Source organism: Salmo trutta, chromosome 37, assembly GCF_901001165.1.
Source record: "Salmo trutta chromosome 37, fSalTru1.1, whole genome shotgun sequence".
Taxonomy (NCBI): Eukaryota; Metazoa; Chordata; class Actinopteri; order Salmoniformes; family Salmonidae; genus Salmo; species Salmo trutta.
In genome coordinates, this window is record NC_042993.1 from 16,648,940 (window position 1) to 16,671,317 (window position 22,378).

Genomic DNA, 22,378 nt, shown 5'->3' on the forward strand with positions numbered 1-22,378 from the left:
TATCAAAGTGAATGACTTTTTACAGCTGTGGTTATTAATTCATGTACAGATCTAATTTTCAATAGCTTCCAGTCCAAATTACATACACATCTAAAACCACTTGAGTTTATATTGTTGATCTCCCTTGTCCATAGTACACCCATTAGAATTGCCATTTTATATTGCATTGATTTTCATACAAATATTTCCTGTAATAAGTCTAATTTTCAATAGCTCACTGTCGATATGAGCTATAGATATACAGACAAGTGTGGTGGGTTCCTGGACCTCTCTTATCAAAGTTACACCTTTTCTTGTTTCAAAATTCATCCCCTTTGATTTTCTACAAATATTTATCTTATTTTAGCTGTTGTTATTAATTCGCTCACAGATCTAATTTTCACTTGCTTCCAGTCCAAATTACATATACAGTGCATATTCACACACCTTGACTTATAACACATTTTGTTGTGTTACAAAGTGGGATTAAAATTGATTTAATTGTATTTTTTTGTCAACAATATACACAAAATACTATGTAATGTCAAAGTGGAAGAAAAATTTTAACATTTGTAAAAAAATGTTTTTTAAAGAAATACATATCATTGGTGTACTAGGGAGGAGGGTTTTAGATGTATAGTACCGTCAAAAGTTTGGACACACCTACTCATTCCAGTGTTATTCTTTATTTTTATATTGTAGAATAGTGGACATAAAAACTATAAAATAACACATATGGAATCATGTAGTAACCAAAAAAGTGTTAAACAAATCCAAATATATTTTATTTTTGAGATTCTTCAAAGTAGCCACCCTTTGCCTTGATGACAGCTTTGCACACTCTTGGCATTCTCTCAACCAGCTTCACCTGGAATGGTGTTCCAGGTGAAGGAGTTCCCACATATGCTGAGCACTTATTGGCTGAAGAATCTCAAATATAAAATATAGTTTGATTTGTTTAACACTTTTTTGGTTACTACATGATTCCATATGTGCTATTTTAGAGTTTTGATGTCTTCACTATTATTCTACAATGTAGAAAATAGTAAAATAAAGAAAAACCCTTGAATGAGTAGGTGTGTCCAAACTTTTGACAGGTACTGTATATGTCATTTGGACTGGAAGTTATTGAAAACTAGGTTTGTACGTGAATTAATAACCAGAGCTGTAATAGGATAAATATTTGTAGAAAATCAAAGGGGAGGAATAAAAAAATAAAAGTGTAACTTTTATAAGAGAGGTCAAGGAACCCACCGCACTTGTCTGTAGACCTGTAGCTCATATAGATAGGAAGATTTTGGAAGTAGACGTATCACAGGAAATATTCATGTAAAATCAGTGCAATGAAAAATAGCAATTCTAATGTGTTTTTACTAGGGAGTAGGGTGGTCAGTGAGCTAATATCGCAAAGAAGGGCATCTACTGGAAGATGGGTAAAAAAAATCAGAAATTGAATATCCCTTTGAGCAGATGAAGCTATTAATTACACTTTGGATGGTGTTACAATACACCCAGTCACTACAAACAAACAAGCATCCTTCCTAACTTGTCAGAGAGGAAGGAAACTGCTCAGAGATTTCACTATGAGGCCAACGGTGACTTTAAAACAGTTACAGAGTTTAATGGCTTTGATAGGAGAAAACTGAGGATGGATAAACAATATTATAGTTACTCCCCGATAGTAACCAAAATTAAAGAGTGAAAAGAAGGAAGCCTGTGCAGAATACAAATATTCCAAAACATGCATTATGTTTGCAATAAGCCACTAAAGTAAACTGCAAAAAGTGTCAAACAAATTAACTTTATGCCCTGAATACAAAGCGTTATGTTTGAGACAAATCCAACGTAACATACTCAGTGATGTGTTATGTTGGATTTGCCTCAAATTAGATCTGTACATGAATTAATAACCACAGCTGTACTTGGTGATATATTTTTTGAAAATCAAAGGTGAGCCATTTTGAAAAAATGATGAAGGTGTACCTTTGATAAGAGAGGTCAATGAAACCAACACACTTGTATGTTGGTCTGTAACTCATATGGACAGTGAACTATTGAAAATTAGACCTATCACAGAAGATATTTATGTAATATCAGTAAATAAAAATTGCAATTCTAATATGTGTAGACTACTATGGACGAGGGTGGTCAGAGACATAACCTCAAGGGGTTTTAGATGTATATGTCATGTAGATAGGACGCTACTGAATTAACATCTAAAGCTGTAATAAGAAAAATATTTCTAGAGAATCAAAGGGGAGGAATTACATTTTTTATAAAAGATGTAGCTTTGATAAGAGAGGTGAAGGAACTCATCACTATTGTCTGTAGATCTGTAGCTCGTATGGATAGGAAGGTATTGAAAGTCAGACCTATCACAAGAAATATGCCTATAAAATCAGAACTAATTAATGTAGCATGAATGAGTGGGGTCAGTTACTTCACATGATGTGGTTTTACATCTCCATTTCACCTAGATAGGAGGCTTTTAAAAAGTATCCTTGTAAATGGGTCAAATATAGTACCCTTAGTAAATAGAGGTAACTAATAAAAGGCTTGGCCCTTTAGTGACTGGAGTCCCTATGCAGTGTGTGTAATCTTCATATAGGGCTAACCCTCCTGAATTGGAATGCAAAAACATATATATTTTTTTGCTCACATGCAATCACCGGTATTGCACTTTTACGATGGTCCCTAAACCATCCGGTATTGCACTTGTATGATAGTCCTCAAACCATCCGAGCACCAGGAAACAGAATATTGCATCCTTCTCGGATCTGTGAAGGGAAGAGTTTGACTATCGGTAAAAACATAGTGTGTACCTTGCTCTCTACCGTCATTCAATTCTATATTTGTCACTCTCATCATCCTAGCATTTTCTGTCGGAGAGCTATTGACGAGCAAACCCCGATTGTCGAAAGTAAAAATACATTTACTGTGATATTCTACCCGACCAGGAGATATCACAAGAGAAGCTTCTGTGGATTTGTAACAATAACATTCATTATTATGTAGTCAAAAAGGACGAACTCCTGAGGTGAGGGAAGATGCTTGTAGGTTTTTGCTTTTGCTTTTATTCTATGCAAGCCGCCAGGGGCAGGCTAGAGGACATTCCACCAATAGCCTACCGCTTCCTGGTCAAGCAAGCAGCAGGCAGGGCAGCAAAGCAGCAAGGACATCGTTGGCTGAACAATATTACACACACACTCGTTATCTGCAAACACGGGACTGACCGTGCATGCCAACACTGATTGCGTTGGTGACTGTAGGCCAGGCAGGGAGGTGTGTTTAGTGCAGTTGGAAGGAAGAGGTAAATGGGTGGTGCTTGTGAATATCGTGGCGACCGAGCGGAGGTGTTTTGTGTGTGACTGTGTCTCATCAGATGTGTCTGTGTCCTAATAAAAGCACTGCGGCTGTTAATCTGGACAGAAGCAGCTCGTAGGCTACACGCAGTAGGCGACCTGACCGAGGAGGTAGGTCTCTCTCTTCCCCCCCTCTCTCTGTCTTTTTTTCCTACTGTTTCCGTATTTATTGTGACATCCGTGTGGCATTTAAATGTCATTTTCAGTGTAAGGAATGGTTTAATGTGCGTATGTTGCAGAATTTCAATGTGGAACTATGTCAGTATAGCTACAACCTTGGAAGGTGAAAATGTGTCAGTCAGGCTCATCTTGTATTCTTCTGCTGTCTACTACATGTGAACAATGAGTATATTTCAGATTATTCCTCTATGAATTCTGGATGAAGAATATACTTTATTAGGGGGATACCCTCATATAAAGAGGTTGTCACTCCCATTTACTGTAGTTTGTACTACAACATAAATACAGTGTTTGGTAGTAACACAGTAATAAAACAATTATGGTTTTGTTTGTTTCTTTCATTCAATTAAACAGCATTTTCATAGGAATTGGAGTAGAAACTATTTGACATTTAGACTCGCATTAACGGCAGCAAGATGAATGTCTTTCTTTCTCTCGCTCTCTCTCACTCTCTCTCGTTTGCTCTCGCATACACACACACACACACACACACACACACACACACACACACACACACACACACACACACACACACACAGGATTGTAAGTCCGGCAGCATAGGCCCAGGCCCAGCTGCCGCCTTCCACAGAACACAGCCAGTCACTCTGTGTGTATGGCAACTATTCACGGAGCTGAGCTGGTTTTCCGTTTCTGCTTGTGTGTTGGACAATGAGGCTTTGATCCCTGGCAGGCATTCAACCTAGATTTTGATCCATGGAGAATGCCTACAGTATGGTTAGAAACAGAACTCACTATAATGTGAAAGCTGCTATTAGTCAAAGCAAAGGCCATATGGTTAGTTAATAAAAGCTTGTCTACATCATGATGATGATATAAACATGTTTGTTGTTGTTGTATGCTACAAGCTAGCGTTTGACTCCAGCTGACCCCCATACTCCTGATTGCTGTGTCAATGTCTGGATCCAAACACTCCAGTGACATTTATGATCCTTTCCTCCATTTGTATCACTTTGCAGGTTGCAATATTTCATCAAGATAATAAAAGTGTGAGGAGCTTTCCAGGCGGAGAGATAGAGGAAACTGATAAAGCACCATTGGTCTTTAGCACCACAGGTCTGTTTGTTACTGCTAACTTCCTGTTATGGTTGTGCAGGACAGACAGACTAACAGACTGACAGACAGGCAGACTGACAGACAGGCAGACTGACAGACAGGCAGACTGACAGACTGACAGACTGACAGACTGACAGACTGACAGACTGACAGACAGACAGACAGACAGACAGACAGACAGACAGACAGACAGACAGACAGACTGGCAGACTGACAGACGGGCAGACTAACAGACTGACAGACAGGCAGACTGACAGATTGACTCTGACGAGCAGACAGACTGACAGATGTAGGCAGCATTGTCAGATGTCTTCACCTTGCTCTTCAGTCTCCAGCACAATGCAGCAGGGCTTCACTCCTATGGGACAGAGAGAAAGAATGACAGTGCAGAAATAAAATGTGCACATTCAAGTGCAAGTATCAGTGTTTTGCACATGTGCCATAAATCAATGTTAGATAGAGGAGCACAGTAAATTTAGGACAGTGATGTTGGCTCTATTGATTTGGCTGGTTTAAATTTGCCTGCCAATTTAAACAGCAACTGCACTTTGTGTGGAGAATGATAAACTGTAGATAGACAAATGCATAATCATCAGCTTTTTAGCCACTCATTCTGTAGTGCTAAATCTATTTTACTACTTAATTCTTTATTTTTCCTCATTGGATTTGAGGGCAGAGATATTGGCTCTGGGTTTGTACTCTTTCACAGGGCCCAACACCAGATGATCTGAGCTACAGTTAGACCTCTTAGTTTGACTTTGTCCTCTTCTCTAGCCTGGATTAGCCCAGAACATGTGAAATGGGTCAATCGGCAGCAGCACCACGAGTTTTCTGCTCTTCAATGAATTCTGAAATTAATATTTTCCTTCTGGCGAAACCTGAAAGATACTTTTTATTGGTGAAAGGGATAACACCTCTTCTCTTGTTCGTCTATTGCAAAGACTGCAAAGATATTACCCATGATTTTGTGTTGTGCTGTAGAAGTGTTGCACCGTAGATACCAATGTAAAACAGCCATGTTACCAACGGCTACACACACTAATACTGCTGAAAGAAGGGGGAGTAATGGCTCCTCTGTTCATTAACAGGAAGTGATAATCATATGTCTGGGGCCACATCCAAAATATGTCTCTGGTTAAAAGTAGTGCACTATTTGGGAAGCAACCTGGAAGTAGTCTCTAATCCTCTCAGCTGTTTCAAACACCATTAGATGATGTGCGGACTGGTGAGGCTATCAGCTGTTTTAAACACCACTAGATGATGTGAGGACTGGTGAGGCTATCAGCTGTTTTAAACACAACTAGATGATGTGAGGACTGGTGAGGCTATCAGCTGTTTTAAACACAACTAGATGATGTGAGGACTGGTGAGGCTATCAGCTGTTTTAAACACCACTAGATGATGTGAGGACTGGTGAGGCTATCAGCTGTTTTAAACACAACTAGATGATGTGAGGACTGGTGAGGCTATCAGCTGTTTCAAACACCATTAGATGATGTGAGGACTGGTGAGGCTATCAGCTGTTTTAAACACCACTAGATGATGTGAGGACTGGTGAGGCTATCAGCTGTTTTAAACACCACTAGATGATGTGGGGACTGGCGAGGCTATCAGCTGTTTTAAACACCATTAGATGATGTGAGGACTGGTGAGGCTATCAGCTGTTTTAAACACCATTAGATGATGTGAGGACTGGCGAGGCTATCAGCTGTTTTAAACACCACTAGATGATGTGAGGACTGGTGAGGCTATCAGCTGTTTTAAACACCACTAGATGATGTGAGGACTGGTGAGGCTATCAGCTGTTTTAAACACCACTAGATGATGTGGGGACTGGTGAGGCTATCAGCTGTTTTAAACACAACTAGATGATGTGGGGACTGGTGAGGCTATCAGCTGTTTTAAACACAACTAGATGATGTGGGGACTGGTGAGGCTATCAGCTGTTTTAAACACCACTAGATGATGTGAGGACTGGTGAGGCTATCAGCTGTTTTAAACACCACTAGATGATGTGGGGACTGGTGAGGCTATCAGCTGTTTTAAACACCACTAGATGATGTGGGGACTGGTGAGGCTATCAGCTGTTTTAAACACAACTAGATGATGTGGGGACTGGTGAGGCTATCAGCTGTTTTAAACACCACTAGATGATGTGAGGACTGGTGAGGCTATCAGCTGTTTTAAACACCACTAGATGATGTGGGGACTGGTGAGGCTATCAGCTGTTTTAAACACCACTAGATGATGTGAGGACTGGTGAGGCTATCAGCTGTTTTAAACACAACTAGATGATGTGAGGACTGGTGAGGCTATCAGCTGTTTTAAACACCACTAGATGATGTGAGGACTGGTGAGGCTATCAGCTGTTTTAAACACCACTAGATGATGTGAGGACTGGTGAGGCTATCAGCTGTTTTAAACACCATTAGATGATGTGAGGACTGGTGAGGCTATCAGCTGTTTTAAACACCACTAGATGATGTGAGGACTGGTGAGGCTATCAGCTGTTTTAAACACCACTAGATGATGTGAGGACTGGTGAGGCTATCAGCTGTTTTAAACACCATTAGATGATGTGAGGACTGGTGAGGCTATCAGCTGTTTTAAACACCACTAGATGATGTGAGGACTGGTGAGGCTATCAGCTGTTTTAAACACCACTAGATGATGTGGGGACTGGCGAGGCTATCAGCTGTTTTAAACACCATTAGATGATGTGAGGACTGGTGAGGCTATCAGCTGTTTTAAACACCATTAGATGATGTGAGGACTGGCGAGGCTATCAGCTGTTTTAAACACCACTAGATGATGTGAGGACTGGTGAGGCTATCAGCTGTTTTAAACACCACTAGATGATGTGAGGACTGGTGAGGCTATCAGCTGTTTTAAACACCACTAGATGATGTGGGGACTGGTGAGGCTATCAGCTGTTTTAAACACCACTAGATGATGTGGGGACTGGTGAGGCTATCAGCTGTTTTAAACACCACTAGATGATGTGGGGACTGGTGAGGCGATCAGCTGTTTTAAACACCACTAGATGATGTGGGGACTGGTGAGGCTATCAGCTGTTTTAAACACAACTAGATGATGTGGGGACTGGTGAGGCGATCAGCTGTTTTAAACACAACTAGATGATGTGAGGACTGGTGAGGCTATCAGCTGTTTTAAACACCACTAGATGATGTGGGGACTGGTGAGGCGATCAGCTGTTTTAAACACCACTAGATGATGTGAGGACTGGTGAGGCTATCAGCTGTTTTAAACACCATTAGATGATGTGGGGACTGGTGAGGCGATCAGCTGTTTTAAACACCACTAGATGATGTGAGGACTGGTGAGGCTATCAGCTGTTTTAAACACCACTAGATGATGTGAGGACTGGTGAGGCTATCAGCTGTTTTAAACACCACTAGATGATGTGAGGACTGGTGAGGCTATCAGCTGTTTTAAACACCATTAGAGGATGTGAGGACTGGTGAGGCTATCAGCTGTTTTAAACACCACTAGATGATGTGGGGACTGGTGAGGCTATCAGCTGTTTTAAACACCACTAGATGATGTGGGGACTGGTGAGGCTATCAGCTGTTTTAAACACCACTAGATGATGTGAGGACTGGTGAGGCTATCAGCTGTTTTAAACACCACTAGATGATGTGGGGACTGGTGAGGCTATCAGCTGTTTTAAACACCATTAGATGATGTGAGGACTGGTGAGGCTATCAGCTGTTTTAAACACCATTAGATGATGTGAGGACTGGCGAGGCTATCAGCTGTTTTAAACACCACTAGATGATGTGAGGACTGGTGAGGCTATCAGCTGTTTTAAACACCACTAGATGATGTGAGGACTGGTGAGGCTATCAGCTGTTTTAAACACCACTAGATGATGTGGGGACTGGTGAGGCTATCAGCTGTTTTAAACACCACTAGATGATGTGGGGACTGGTGAGGCTATCAGCTGTTTTAAACACCACTAGATGATGTGGGGACTGGTGAGGCGATCAGCTGTTTTAAACACCACTAGATGATGTGGGGACTGGTGAGGCTATCAGCTGTTTTAAACACAACTAGATGATGTGGGGACTGGTGAGGCGATCAGCTGTTTTAAACACAACTAGATGATGTGAGGACTGGTGAGGCTATCAGCTGTTTTAAACACCACTAGATGATGTGGGGACTGGTGAGGCGATCAGCTGTTTTAAACACCACTAGATGATGTGAGGACTGGTGAGGCTATCAGCTGTTTTAAACACCATTAGATGATGTGGGGACTGGTGAGGCGATCAGCTGTTTTAAACACCACTAGATGATGTGAGGACTGGTGAGGCTATCAGCTGTTTTAAACACCACTAGATGATGTGAGGACTGGTGAGGCTATCAGCTGTTTTAAACACCACTAGATGATGTGAGGACTGGTGAGGCTATCAGCTGTTTTAAACACCATTAGAGGATGTGAGGACTGGTGAGGCTATCAGCTGTTTTAAACACCACTAGATGATGTGGGGACTGGTGAGGCTATCAGCTGTTTTAAACACCACTAGATGATGTGGGGACTGGTGAGGCTATCAGCTGTTTTAAACACCACTAGATGATGTGAGGACTGGTGAGGCTATCAGCTGTTTTAAACACCACTAGATGATGTGGGGACTGGTGAGGCTATCAGCTGTTTTAAACACCACTAGATGATGTGAGGACTGGTGAGGCTATCAGCTGTTTTAAACACCACTAGATGATGTGAGGACTGGTGAGGCTATCAGCTGTTTTAAACACCATTAGATGATGTGAGGACTGGTGAGGCTATCAGCTGTTTTAAACACAACTAGATGATGTGGGGACTGGTGAGGCTATCAGCTGTTTTAAACACCACTAGATGATGTGAGGACTGGTGAGGCTATCAGCTGTTTTAAACACAACTAGATGATGTGGGGACTGGTGAGGCTATCAGCTGTTTTAAACACCACTAGATGATGTGGGGACTGGTGAGGCTATCAGCTGTTTTAAACACAACTAGATGATGTGGGGACTGGTGAGGCTATCAGCTGTTTTAAACACCACTAGATGATGTGGGGACTGGTGAGGCTATCAGCTGTTTTAAACACCACTAGATGATGTGGGGACTGGCGATGATATTGGCTGACTGCTTGTCTTCTGTTCTCCACCATCCTCCAGATCATGGAGCACAGCCCTCCACACTTCCTCCAGCAGAAGGGCTAAGAGAAGCTTCCAGGCAGCGCTGACTGACTGACCACTCTGCTCCCCCAATGGCCAACAACAGCAGTCCAGCCCGGGGCCAGAGCCAGGGTCAGGGCTCCATAGCCAACAGCAGTCCATCCCAGCCTCTGGGCCAGGCCGGGGCTGTAGTGGCTTCCTCCTCCACCCAGCCTGATGTGGTGGTCTACTGCAAGCTGTGCCTTAGTGAGCACCCCTCAGCAGCAACCAGCGCACTGCACACCTGTGACTGTGTCTTCTGCACCCCGGTAGGTAGACAACACAAACCTGCCATAACTTCTCTTCTCATATCTGATACTGAGCAGGGAAATGCCTGTATTTTCTATTCTCCCTCTGTTTTCATTCAACAAGACTCAGCATTCAAATAACAGGACATATCTATCTGCCTAATCAAAAATATATATTTAATCACTGCTTTCCTGAAAGCATTTAGTTACTCTTTCACTTTTATATCTGGCAGGCAGTACTCTAGCTGACTTTCTATTGATTGGTGTTCAGTCAGCCTGTATCCATCTGCACTGAGGTGGAGGTGATGTGCCTTGACACGGATAGTGAGATATCCTGGCGTGGAGTTGGTTGGCTGGTACTAATCTCTGCCTGACTTCTGGCATCGCTCAGAGCAGCAGTCTGAGTTGCTAGGCCAAGGTCAAACATAGTGTGTATCCCTATGGGGCCTGGAAAGTAGTTCACTATATAGGGAATACGATGCCATTTGGAACACAGCCATAGAGAGATACTGTCAACACAACACTGGTTACCACTTACCAGTACTATGCACTGATTGACAATAAACCTCATACCTTCTGCATTCTGCTGTTGCTACAGTAGCTGGGTGAGGCTTGGCGTGACTCTTCTGACAAACTAAACAGCAGGTGTTTGCATGAATAGACACGCAGGACTGCATTTTTTGGCTGCTTTGTCTTTAGCAAAGTTCAAGTGCTAGTTACTGTATATCTCAGATACTGTCAACATCAACATCAACCCAGGGCCACTTTTAGTAGGTAAACGTTGTGGAATGTTGTAGATAAAAATGTAATGATCAGAGCTGACGTGATTCCTTACTCTACATGGCTACAGAGAGGCATGTTTGTTCGGAACATTTCACAACGTTGTGCGCTGCTGAACATAACCCTGCTCTCTGGTTTTGTCCATAGACATACATATTATTCACATCTGTGTTTACGTCATTGGTTGTCTGTCCCCTCAGTGTCTGCAGCAGTATGTTCAGCTGGCCATCCGGGAGGGTGGGGGCAGCCCGGTCACATGTCCAGACATGGCTTGTCAGAGGACAGGAGTCCTACTCCACTCAGAGGTACTAGGCTTATACTGGATGTTGTACTGTGGCTGCAACTCAAATGACACCCTATTCCCTTTATAGTGCACTACTTTTGACCAGGGCCCATAGGGAATTATATAGGGAATAGGGTGCCATTTTGGACACATTCAAAGAACCACTGGTACACATCAATGTTTAGACCATTTGACTATTACACTGCTACATTGCTATTACACTCATATGTATTTGCCTGTTACCACGGTTGGGTACCGTTGGGTAAGATGAATTTGCCAACCCTTTCTACATCTTACATCATGTCACCACACCTTGAACTTCCTAATGTCATTGTCAGGTGTAAATGGTAAATAGCCTACAGCACAGGCCAATGTAGTGTTGCGATCAGGTCAGGGAGTTTGGTAATCAACACCTCTTCTTTTGAAATTATTATCCCTGCTTTAAATTCTGCATTTCTATAGAATGCAATACATTTCATTTCTGTGGAATGCGTCACATTGAAGCCTGGTCTCAGATCTGTTTGTGACAATGACCATAGAAGTTGGCTATACTGCACAAACTGATCTGGGACCAGGCTGGCGCTCCTTTGATTTTAAGACATAATCACAGACGTGATCCATTCTGTTATTTTTTTGTGTTGTTTTGCAGATAGCCTGTTTTGCCTCTGCGGATCAGGTTGAGCTGTACCAGCGGCTGGAGTTTGAACGAGGTACGGTACCGTTCATTAGCATTATTATGCTGGGGAGGTGACTGGTGATGGCTCTCATGGCAACCAGGCTATTTCAGGTCTCCCTCTAGTCCTTATCTTGACTCCCTCCCACCCCGTCCCAGTCCAGCTGAAAGGTTCTTGTAACTTTAGTAGCTAATAGACGGTTCATCAAGCTACCAGAATACCATAAGGCGATTTATAAATAGCAGTTTAAGAATTACTGGAAATTATGGACTTGTTATTGCTCTGTCTGTCCTCAGTTTTTGTTGGTGAAGAAATATGGTTTGTTGTTGTTGGCTTTAGTTTAGAGACAAAAGTAATTTATAAGAGCTTGAAGAGAAGAAAACAGTGTAGAAAAGGTCCCGGCTGGTTTGACATTTACAAATTGGAATCTGAGGTTGGTTGGTTTGCCTTGAGGCAACAACAAACTGAAACCAATATTAGTCACCGTTCAGTCATAAATCAAATACCATAAAAATTGGATCTAGGAACAGTCGAACAAAGTGCACAAAATATGTTCTCATGGTGCTACCCTGATAAAGGATAACATGGAATGTGCCTTTGTTACGAAAGCAGTTAGAAACCCCACTGAAAACCCTGCCCTGGCACATCTAGGATAAGTGCCTTCAGAAAGTATTCACACCCCTTGACTTTTTACAAGGTGGGATTAACATGGATTTAATTGTAATTTTTGTCAACGATCTACACAAAATACTCTGTAATGTCAAAGTGGAAGAAACATTCTAACATTTGTAAAAAATAAAATAAAAAACACTAATATATCCCGATTTCATAAGTATTTAACCCCCTGAGTCAATACATGTTAGAATCACCTTTGGCAGTGATTACACCTGTGAGTCTTTCTGGGTAAGTCTCTAAGAGCTTTGCACACCTGGATTGTACAATATTTGCACATTATTATTTTAAAAATTCTTCAATCTTTGTCAAGTTGGTTGTTGATCATTGCTAGACAACCATTTACAAGTCTTGTGATAGATTGTCAAGACGATTTAAGTCAAAAATGTAAATAGGCCATTCAGGAACATCCAATGTTGTGTATATTTGTATGTTTGGCCTTGTGTTTTAGGTTATTGTCCTGCTGAAAGATGAATTTGTCTCTCAGTGTCTGTTGGAAAGCAGACTGAACCAGGTTTTTCTCTAAGATTTTGCCCGTGCTTAGCTCTATTCCGTTTATTGTTATCCTAAAAAACTCCCTAGTCCTTGCCGACGACAAGAATACCCATAACATGATGCAGCCACCACTATGCTTGAAAATATGAAGAGTGGTATTCAGTGATGTGTTGTGTTGGATATGCCCCAAACATAACACTTTGTATTCAGGACATAAAGTTAATTTCTTTGCCACATTTAGTGCCTTATTGCGAACAGGATGCATGTTTTGGAATATTTGTATTCTATACAATGTTGTTGATGCATCTTCAGTTTTCTCCTATCACAGCCATTAAACTGTAACTGTTTTAAAGTCACCATTGGCCTCATGGTGAAATACCTGAGCGGTTTCTTTCCTCTCCGGCAACTGAGTTAGGAAGGAGCCTTTATCTTTGTAGATCTGGGTGTATTGATACACCATCAAAAGTGTAATTAATAACTTCACCATGCCCTAGTGATATTCAATGTCAGATTTTTTTTGTTTTACCAATTCACTGCTGGACTGAGGGACCTTACAGATAATTGTATGTGTAGGATACAGAGATGAGGTAGTCATTCAAAAATCATGTTAAACACTATTATTGCACACAGAGTGAGTCCATGCAACTTATTATGTGACTTGTTAAGCACATTTTTTACTCCTGAACTCATTTAGGCTTGCCATTACAAATGGGTTAAATACTTATTGATGCAAGACATTTCAGCTTTTCATTTTTTATTAATTTGTAAAAAAAATTGTATTTTTTTATATTATACTTTGGGGTGTGGAGGCCAGTGACACAAAATCTAAATTTAACACATTTTAAATGCAGGCAGTAACACAACAAAAGGTAGAAAAAGGCAAGGTGTGTGAATACTTTCTGAAGGCACCCGTATCTAGGATCCTCTACCCTCTATATCTAATACCTTGATTTGGGTATCATTCTGTTAGATTCTTATTTTTCAGAGTAAATAACTCACGGACACTAGAGAAGCTTTAACCAAGTTTAATTCTTCCCAAAGGTTCTGTACAGCTGTAATCAGACAACCCAACATTTGTCCCATCCAGATATTTATATCCCACTTAAGACACTCCTCCTTCTCTCCAATCCTTACATTTTATGGCTCTACAGGAAGCTAATAAAGAGGGTAACAGGATACCAAACCTTTATTACTCCCTGATGAAAATCTGTCCTCACCTCTTGACCTCAACCCCTCCTTCATCTAATACACAGATGTCCATCTGTCTTTCCTGTATCAACACGTTGCTCACCTCTCCTCCATCAAACACATTCCAAAGCCTTCTGGCTTTCTACAGAGAACCCTTAACTTTCTCCTTTGATTCTATGCTTCTTCTCTATCATTTATTTAATATCTCAATGTTCAAAACGTCGAATCCAACAATTCTATAGACATACATACAGGTAACTGTCAAAATCAAATAAAGCGTCTAAATAGGACGTTGGGCCACCACGAGCTGCCAGAACATGGCATAGATTCCACAAGTGTCTGGAACTATTGGAGGGATGCGACACCATTCTTCCACATTCTTCCACTTACCATAAATTCCATCATTTTGTGTTTTGTTGATGGTAGAGGAAAACACTGTCTCAGGCGCTACTCCAGAATCTCTCATAAGTGTTCAGTTGGGTTGAGATCTGGTAACTGTGACACACACAGACACACAGACACATACTCACAAACCCCCTATGCTCCTTTGAGACCCCTCTTTCAAAGTCACTGAGATCTCTTCGAGCCATGGTAGCCAAAATAATGGGCAACTAGGCATGATGGAATGTTAAGAGCTTAATTACTTAATTAACTCAGGAACCACACCTGTGTGGAAGAACCTGCTTTCAATATACTTTATATCCCTCATTTACTAGTGTTTCCTTTATTTTGTCAGTTACCTGTATATGTACACCTGTATATGTGTTTATGTACATCATTGGTTTGTTATGTTTCAGGGGTGCAGCTGGATCCTAGTAGAGCATGGTGTCCGGTATTGGAGTGCCAGGCTGTCTGCAGCGTTGGGCCCAGCTCAGAGGGCCAGCCTACGTCCGTGCCCTGTCCAGCCTGCCACACCGTCTTCTGCTCTGGCTGTAGAGGGCCCTGGCAGGACGGGCACACCTGCCCCGAGCACCAGCCTATGACATCATCATCATCTGCCTCAGAGAGCAGGTCAGTCAGTCACAGTCAGAGCGCCTTGGTGGAAAAATATTGTCACAATGAAACTGATGAATGCTGATTGAAGCAGTAGTTGGCAGTTGTCTTGGCCTTTTGGCCATTTCTGGTGTGCTCAGTGTGTTCCTCAGAAATTCCGTCGGTGTCTCTCTATGCTGCATACAGTATTCCACCCCTTCCACCCTTCAATGTGTGTGTGTTTGTTATTGGAAGGTGTGGAGTAAAGCTTAATGGAATGCCATTGTGTCCCTGCCAAAGGGGAGGAGTAGGGGAGTCAGTCAGTGAATCCATTTCCATTGCTTTGACAACACGAAGTGCCTCATGTACTGGAGAAAATGTCCTTGAGTTGATGGATTTAATGTACTAAAGTATAACAACATCAGACAAGACCAGAAAGTGTTCTAAAATCTTAGATTTGAGCCCCAAAGTATGAGAGACAGAATGCCAGATGTTGTTGTGGGGGATTAACACTATTGGTCCATTTAGTAATACAATGCAGTTAATTCAATCCCTCCTTACCATGGTATCCAGTCACCTGGTTCCCTCGTAGTTTCTTCTCCCAAAATAAATTAAGTTAAGCCGCCAATTAACATTAGTGCTAAATAAAGATGCCAGTCTGTGCCTCAGCTCCCATGGTTTAACCTGCTAACACCATATAATTATATTTACACTATAATGTATAGACATTATTAACATTTTTATTCTAATTCTCTATCTGAACCCACTCTCCCTCACCTCCCCACCTCTCCCCCTACCTCTCCCCCTACCTCTCCCCCTACCTCTCCCCCTACCTCTCCCCCCATCTCCACCCCTCATCCACCTGTCCCCAGGGGCCGGTCATGCAGTGACTCTGATCTGCCCATCAAGCAGTGCCCCATGTGTGGTGTGTACATCGAGAGGAACCAAGGCTGTGCCCAGATGCTGTGTAAGAGCTGCAAACACACCTTCTGCTGGTACTGTCTGCAGAACCTGGATGTAAGTCCACATACAGTTATAAATGCTTCAATAAGTCTGAACATACATGTTGTATGTTAATGGTGATACTGTATTCCTCTATGTTAAGGTGATATATTTCTGAGGCACTATGATAACTGTTGTTATATGTTTAGGGGGATATATTTCTGAGGCACTATGATAACTGTTATATGTTAAGGTGATATATTTCTGAGGCACTATGATAACTGTTATATGTTAAGGTGATATATTTCTGAGGCACTATGATAACTGTTATATGTTAAGGTGATATATTTCTGAGGCACTATGATAACTGTTATATGTTTAGGGTGATATATTCCTGAGGCACTATAACTGTTATATGTTAAGGTGATATATTTCTCAGGCACTATGATAACTGTTGTTATATGTTTAGGGTGATATATTTCTGAGGCACTATGATAACTGTTATATGTTAAGGTGATATATTTCTGAGGCACTATGATAACTGTTATATGTTAAGGTGATATATTTCTGAGGCACGATGATAACTGTTATATGTTAAGGTGATATATTTCTGAGGAACTATGATAACTGTTGTTATATGTTTAGGGTGATATATTCCTGAGGCACTATGATAACTGTTATATGTTAAGGTGATATATTTCTGAGGCACTATGATAACTGTTATATGTTAAGGTGATATATGTCTCAGGCACTATGATAACTGTTGTTATATGTTTAGGGTGATATATTCCTGAGGCACTATGATAACTGTTATATGTTAAGGTGATATATTTCTGAGGCACTATGATAACTGTTATATGTTAAGGTGATATATGTCTCAGGCACTATGATAACTGTTGTTATATGTTTAGGGTGATATATTTCTGAGGCACTATGACAACTGTTATATGTTAAGGTGATATATTTCTGAGGCACTATGATAACTGTTGTTATATGTTAAGGTGATATATTTCTGAGGCACTATGATAACTGTTATATGTTAAGGTGATATATTCCTGAGGCACTATGATAACTGTTATATGTTAAGGTGATATATTTCTGAGGCACTATGATAACTGTTATATGTTAAGGTGATATATTTCTGAGGCACTATGATAACTGTTATATGTTAAGGTGATATATTTCTCAGGCACTATGATAACTGTTGTTATATGTTTAGGGTGATATATTCCTGAGGCACTATGATAAGGGGCCATGCAGGAACAAGCTGGGCCACTCCCGAGCCTCCGTCATGTGGAACAGAACACAGGTGAGGTGACTCTTCTCATTTCACACCCCAGTAAACCAGGAAATCTGTGTTTTGCTATATCAACTTTTCTTGTTTGCCTGAAACAACAGTAATTGGCCTGACATTTTATATGTGACATTCACATTTATTGGCCTCCTGCTAAACACCCTGTGTGTGTGTGTGTGTGTGTGTGTGTGTGTGTGTGCGTTTGTGTGTGCGTTTGTGCATGCGTGTGTGTGAACCCTGTCCTCTTGGCAGGTGGTGGGCATCCTGGTTGGCGTCAGTGTCATCGTGCTGGTGGCCTCGCCTCTCCTCCTGCTGGCTTCGCCCTGCATTCTGTGCTGCCTGTGCAAGCCCTGCCGAGGCAAAAAGAAGAGGAGGAAGAAGAAAGAGCTCACACAGACAGACATACAGCCAGAACTCAGTCCCACCAAGTCATAAAGAGAGACTGCTCCTTCTTCTCACCACGGTCTGGGACTGGATCCATTCAGTCACTTCAGGAACTGATTTTAATTCATGAATGAAAACACTTCATTGAAAAGAATGGGGTAATTTTCAACTCATTGAATTTTAAATAATGTTATTGAATTGACAGAATTGAAAACTGACTAGTACCCAGATTCCCACCATCTCACACACACATACAGTACAGGACCACTGTCTACCACCCTCATGTGCCAAACGTCACGATGCCAAACCAGTCTTGTTACAGTAGGTGCACAAGTGCCTCCATCCTACAGTGCCTGGTATTTGGTGGTATTTGTTTTGCCTTCCATTATATTATGCAAAAATGTGTGTTGTTTATGAAAAGAATGACTGTATGTAACATAGGAAAAAATCCTTAACCAATGCAAACATTGTTTCATAATGTGCTGTGGAAACTGCATTGTGCACTGTATTGGGTACTGGGAGAAAAATGTGTACGTCACAAATGGCACCCTATTCGCTACATAGTATACTACTTTTGACCAGTCCCTAACCACTAGGCAGCATAGCCTAGTGGTTAGAGCATTGGACTACTATTCAAAAGGTTGCAAGTTCGAATCCCCGAGCTGACAAGGTATAAATCTATCGTTCTGCCCCTGAACAAGGCAGTTAACCCGCTGTTCCTAGGCCGGCATTGAAAATAAGAATTTGTTCTTAACTGACTTGTCTAGTTAAATAAAAAGGTGTGCACTATAATGGGAATAGGGTGCCATTTTGGAAGTAACCAATGATATAGGGCTTCAAAGGTGCACATAGAAATATTTTATCTGCTGACAGATAGTTTCCACCTGGAATTCCAGACCAAATTTCTGTTGGATTCTATATACTACTACTACTATAATGTATGTAAATATGTATTTATGGAATTGTGTATATGGTGTCCTGTCATGTTTCTACTTTTTTCGTTGATGTTTCTGCATCAGATATTTTGTAAAAGATCCATTGTAATTGAAATAAACATCAGATATTGAACATGCATGCCCAAGCTGCATAATAGTATGGCCTACTTAAATGTTTGTTTACCCTGATTTATAACATGACCTTTCGAGATTCACCCAGTCATAGGCCTGGTTGTCTTCATAATCTTGCTACTGAAGACTAGAACTATAGTAAATTGGGCCCTAAAGAGGTCGTACAATGTGAATGACTGCAATAATGTTGCAATGTATAGAATAGCCTATCAGATCCAAAGTGTACCACGGAACTTGGGAATGACAGTTAGCGTTGACCAAAGAAGACCGTGATAGAGCTGACTAGTTTGTAGGTTTTGAAAGGCGGTTTGATGCTGTCAAACGAGACCAAAAATGACTATTTTGATAAAAATCTAAAACGGTTAGTGTCCTGCTGGATACCAGAGACACCTTGTGGTAGATGTGAAGATTGCGTTTCTTATTTTCGATCAGGACGAAGTGGAACTTCAAGGGGAAAACTCACAGATGATCTGAAGTTCTTAAAAGTATTTGACATGGCTACAGAAACAGAATTCTTTACTGGTAATCATTCTTTGCGTCAATTATAGCACACGTCTTCCTCAATATAGGTTTTATATAGGCTTTAAGTCAGTGGCAATTGACCGCTAAGAACCCTGCAAACAAGAGCTGAGATTGGAAGTTTCATGCATTCACAAAACGATAACTGAAATAGTTTTTCGTCGTGCACTGCAGTTAGATGCTTTATAAATGTGAAGTTTCTTCAATATTAGCAGGGAACCCCGATTTTCCAAGGCAATGTTTTATTTTTGCTTGATTTGGACTGAAATAGGTGCCGGTGTTGTGCCTAAAATCTCCCCCTTCCCAGAATTCTCCCCCCCTTTCGCGTGAACGCGCACAAACTCAGATCTTCATTGCTGCGACTTGCTTGCTAGTTTAGGTTTCTGCTCTTCACTCTGTTGTCAGTTTAGCCTGCATTTCACTGATCTTAGTAGCAGAAAGCATTTTTTTATTTGTATCCTTCAAGGAAGCTGTCAATCATCATGTTAGGCTGCGTTTCATTTAAATATGTTATGTCCGTTTGATCGCGGGGGAGGCGCTAGTAATGTCTACAGTTTTCGGTTTGGCTATTTGTTTCAAGTGTATTAGTCAATAAATAAATCTCTGCCAAAATTCGTCATCTCCCATTATTTGACTAGTAGTTGTTGTGAAATGTTTATTGCTTGCCTACATTTTACTCCCTACTCTATGTTTAATATAACGCATACATTAATTGTTCATTTCGATTGCCTATCCTGACGTGAAGTTTGATCTCTAGAAAGTATTTGACTCTAGCCACATAATTAAGGAAATTAGAAGGGGTGGAGCGTTTCGGAAAGGCTATTTACTTGCCTCCCGAAATCTTTCCCCCTCACCTTCTATCTTGGGACTGCATTGCCTGGCACACTTCAGAATCATTTTTGGTAGCTCATGTTGACCAGTAGTGTGTGACACAGAAAGTATTTGACTCCCCCGCCATCAAACTAACATAAAAATAAAATGAAACGCAGCCTAACGTGATCAGAAATCTCAACTAGCAAGCAAGTCGCAGCAATGAAAAATTGAGCGTGTGCGCGTTCACGCGATGGGGGGGGGATTCTGGCAGGGATGAGTACACCTGTACTCAGCTCCGGTGAGCTCCTTCCCAAATCAAGCACTGTTCGAGTTAGTTCTGGGTTAACCGAGATTAATGTATCGCACCGGTATTCCGAAGATTCAATATGTACTCAACGCTGGAGCTCGAGACGTCTTGTGTTTCCAACACTACAATGCTGAACAAGTAGGTGTGGCAAACTTGAAAGAAGAGCTGTGTGTGTCAGGTGTCATGGAAGTGTCTGTTGTCTTCCTGTTGCACAGTGAGACTCTACCTCCTTTACACACCTGAATGATCCCACCGGAGGTTTTCCCAGCAGGCTTCATGTAACTGTTTACCTGTGCAGGTGCTGCTGGGCAGACATGGAGGACTGGCTGAGATTCTGTCTGTTACTGGCACGCCTTCTGTGGGACTGGTAATGAATGTTCACTAACACACATTGATTGCTTCAGGTCACTCTCATGTATACTGTACATAGACTACAGAAACATTTGTACATTTAATCCAATAAAGCCTTGTCTCTTTCATCAAGAAAACAACCCCGATCTCTCATCATGGGTCTGTCACGATGACTTCATGTGATGTATTTTGTTTTCCTCCATTCGACCCACTACCAGGTGCTGACCCTTTTGAGTTCCAGACACTACACAGACCCTGGAATGAGGGTGCTACCCCCATGGAATGTGCCAAGAAGAGACTCCATGCAGCCTTTGAGTTCTTCACCAAACTTGGTGTGAGTGAACTTCCACCCAAATACTGTAACTTTAAAACCTTGTATTTTAGAATGTACAGCTTTAAAAATATATAGAAATCATATTGATTCATGTGTATGTTCTTTTCAGGTGAAGTACTACACCTTTCATGACAGGTAATTGTCACATTGTTCCTACAGTATCAAATCAATTCATCGTCTTGGTAGTCGGTAGAAACATGGATAGAGTGGCCATTTATGCCTTAAAGAAGTTGCACCCGGCCAAGATGCTTGTTCTCTCACCCATGGTCATTGTATACTAACTGATCTATGTTACCCTCCTATCCATCCTCTTGTATAGGGACATGTCCCCTGAGGGAGGCACTCTGGAGGAGTCAAACAGCAACCTGGATGAGATGACAGACCTGGCCCTGCAGCTGCAGAATAGGACTGGGGTGAAGGTGCTGTGGGTCACCTGCAATCTGTTCGCTCACTCAAGGTCAGCTTTCCTCATCAACCTTGGTCATTTTTACACTCCAAAGTGGAAGAGATGATAATCTGTTGTAGGCTGTATAATAGAGGACTATTAGCTAGCCATGCTCAAACTATATAAGCTTTCCCACACAACATCACTGTCTTCTGACAGAGGCGCTACATGAGCTTCAGCCATGGGATTGGTCAGAAAGTAGAGGATGGCAGCGCCTCATTGGAGGAGCTGGAGGTGAGGTCACTAGTGGAATAACAATGTAGTACCATCTCTACAGCACTCATGTGTTTGTTACAACCATGTTGTTTCAATGTCTGCCAAATCAGTATAATGTTAATGGCAGTTTTTGTTGTTTATTCTCAGGACTTTGTCAAGCAAAATGGGGAGCCCAAAGTGACATCAGGCAAACAGGAGAAATATGAAACAGTCTTTAACCACTACCTGTGAAGACTTGTTTGACCATGAAACCCCCTGTCCTGAGTGGTATATATATATAGTGTTGCTACTTAGCTTCTAATGTTAGAGTAACATTAAAAATGTCTGTGTAGGGGTCTTGGCAAAAAGACTTTCAAAAAAACGTTATACAATATTTAATAAGGCTGCCCAACATAAACTAGGAAGCCCTCAGAAATAAAATACATGTTTGTATTGATATCCTCACAATCCTACTTATCTACATAATCACCCCAAGGCAAAATACCTGTATGTAACACAATCCATAACAGTTATTTCCTATGTCTGGCAAAGAGTACTGACTGCGAACCAGTTTGGTAACTTCCTCCGTTGTGTGAAATTGTAGAC

General features: G+C 41.4%; 1 protein-coding gene across 2 annotated transcripts; it reads left to right on the top strand.

The window, feature by feature from the left end:
* Positions 1-3,088: 3,088 nt before the first annotated feature.
* rnf144b (ring finger protein 144B) lies at positions 3,089-18,189 on the top strand. 2 transcript variants are annotated; one of them, XM_029738426.1, is made up of 9 exons: positions 3,089-3,289; positions 3,385-3,452; positions 9,771-10,078; positions 11,038-11,142; positions 11,770-11,830; positions 14,947-15,160; positions 15,994-16,138; positions 17,283-17,372; positions 17,610-18,189. In XM_029738426.1, exons 3-9 carry the CDS (start codon positions 9,863-9,865, stop codon positions 17,790-17,792), a joined length of 1,014 nt encoding a protein of 337 aa, XP_029594286.1. In that variant the 5' UTR covers positions 3,089-3,289; positions 3,385-3,452; positions 9,771-9,862; the 3' UTR covers positions 17,793-18,189. The 2 variants fall into 2 exon arrangements, with proteins under 2 accessions (XP_029594286.1, XP_029594285.1); XM_029738425.1 differs by having other exon boundaries at positions 3,089-3,452.
* The last annotated feature ends 4,189 nt before the right edge of the window (positions 18,190-22,378 follow it).

Excerpts from the sequence above, each read along its gene's own strand:
- rnf144b (XM_029738425.1), top strand. The coding sequence starts at position 9,863 with ATGGCCAACAACAGCAGTCCAGCCCGGGGCCAGAGCCAGGGTCAGGGC. Across the intron at positions 11,143-11,769 it reads GAGTCCTACTCCACTCAGAG|ATAGCCTGTTTTGCCTCTGC; the intron begins GTACTAGGCTTA and ends GTTGTTTTGCAG. Across the intron at positions 17,373-17,609 it reads TCATGTGGAACAGAACACAG|GTGGTGGGCATCCTGGTTGG; the intron begins GTGAGGTGACTC and ends TCCTCTTGGCAG.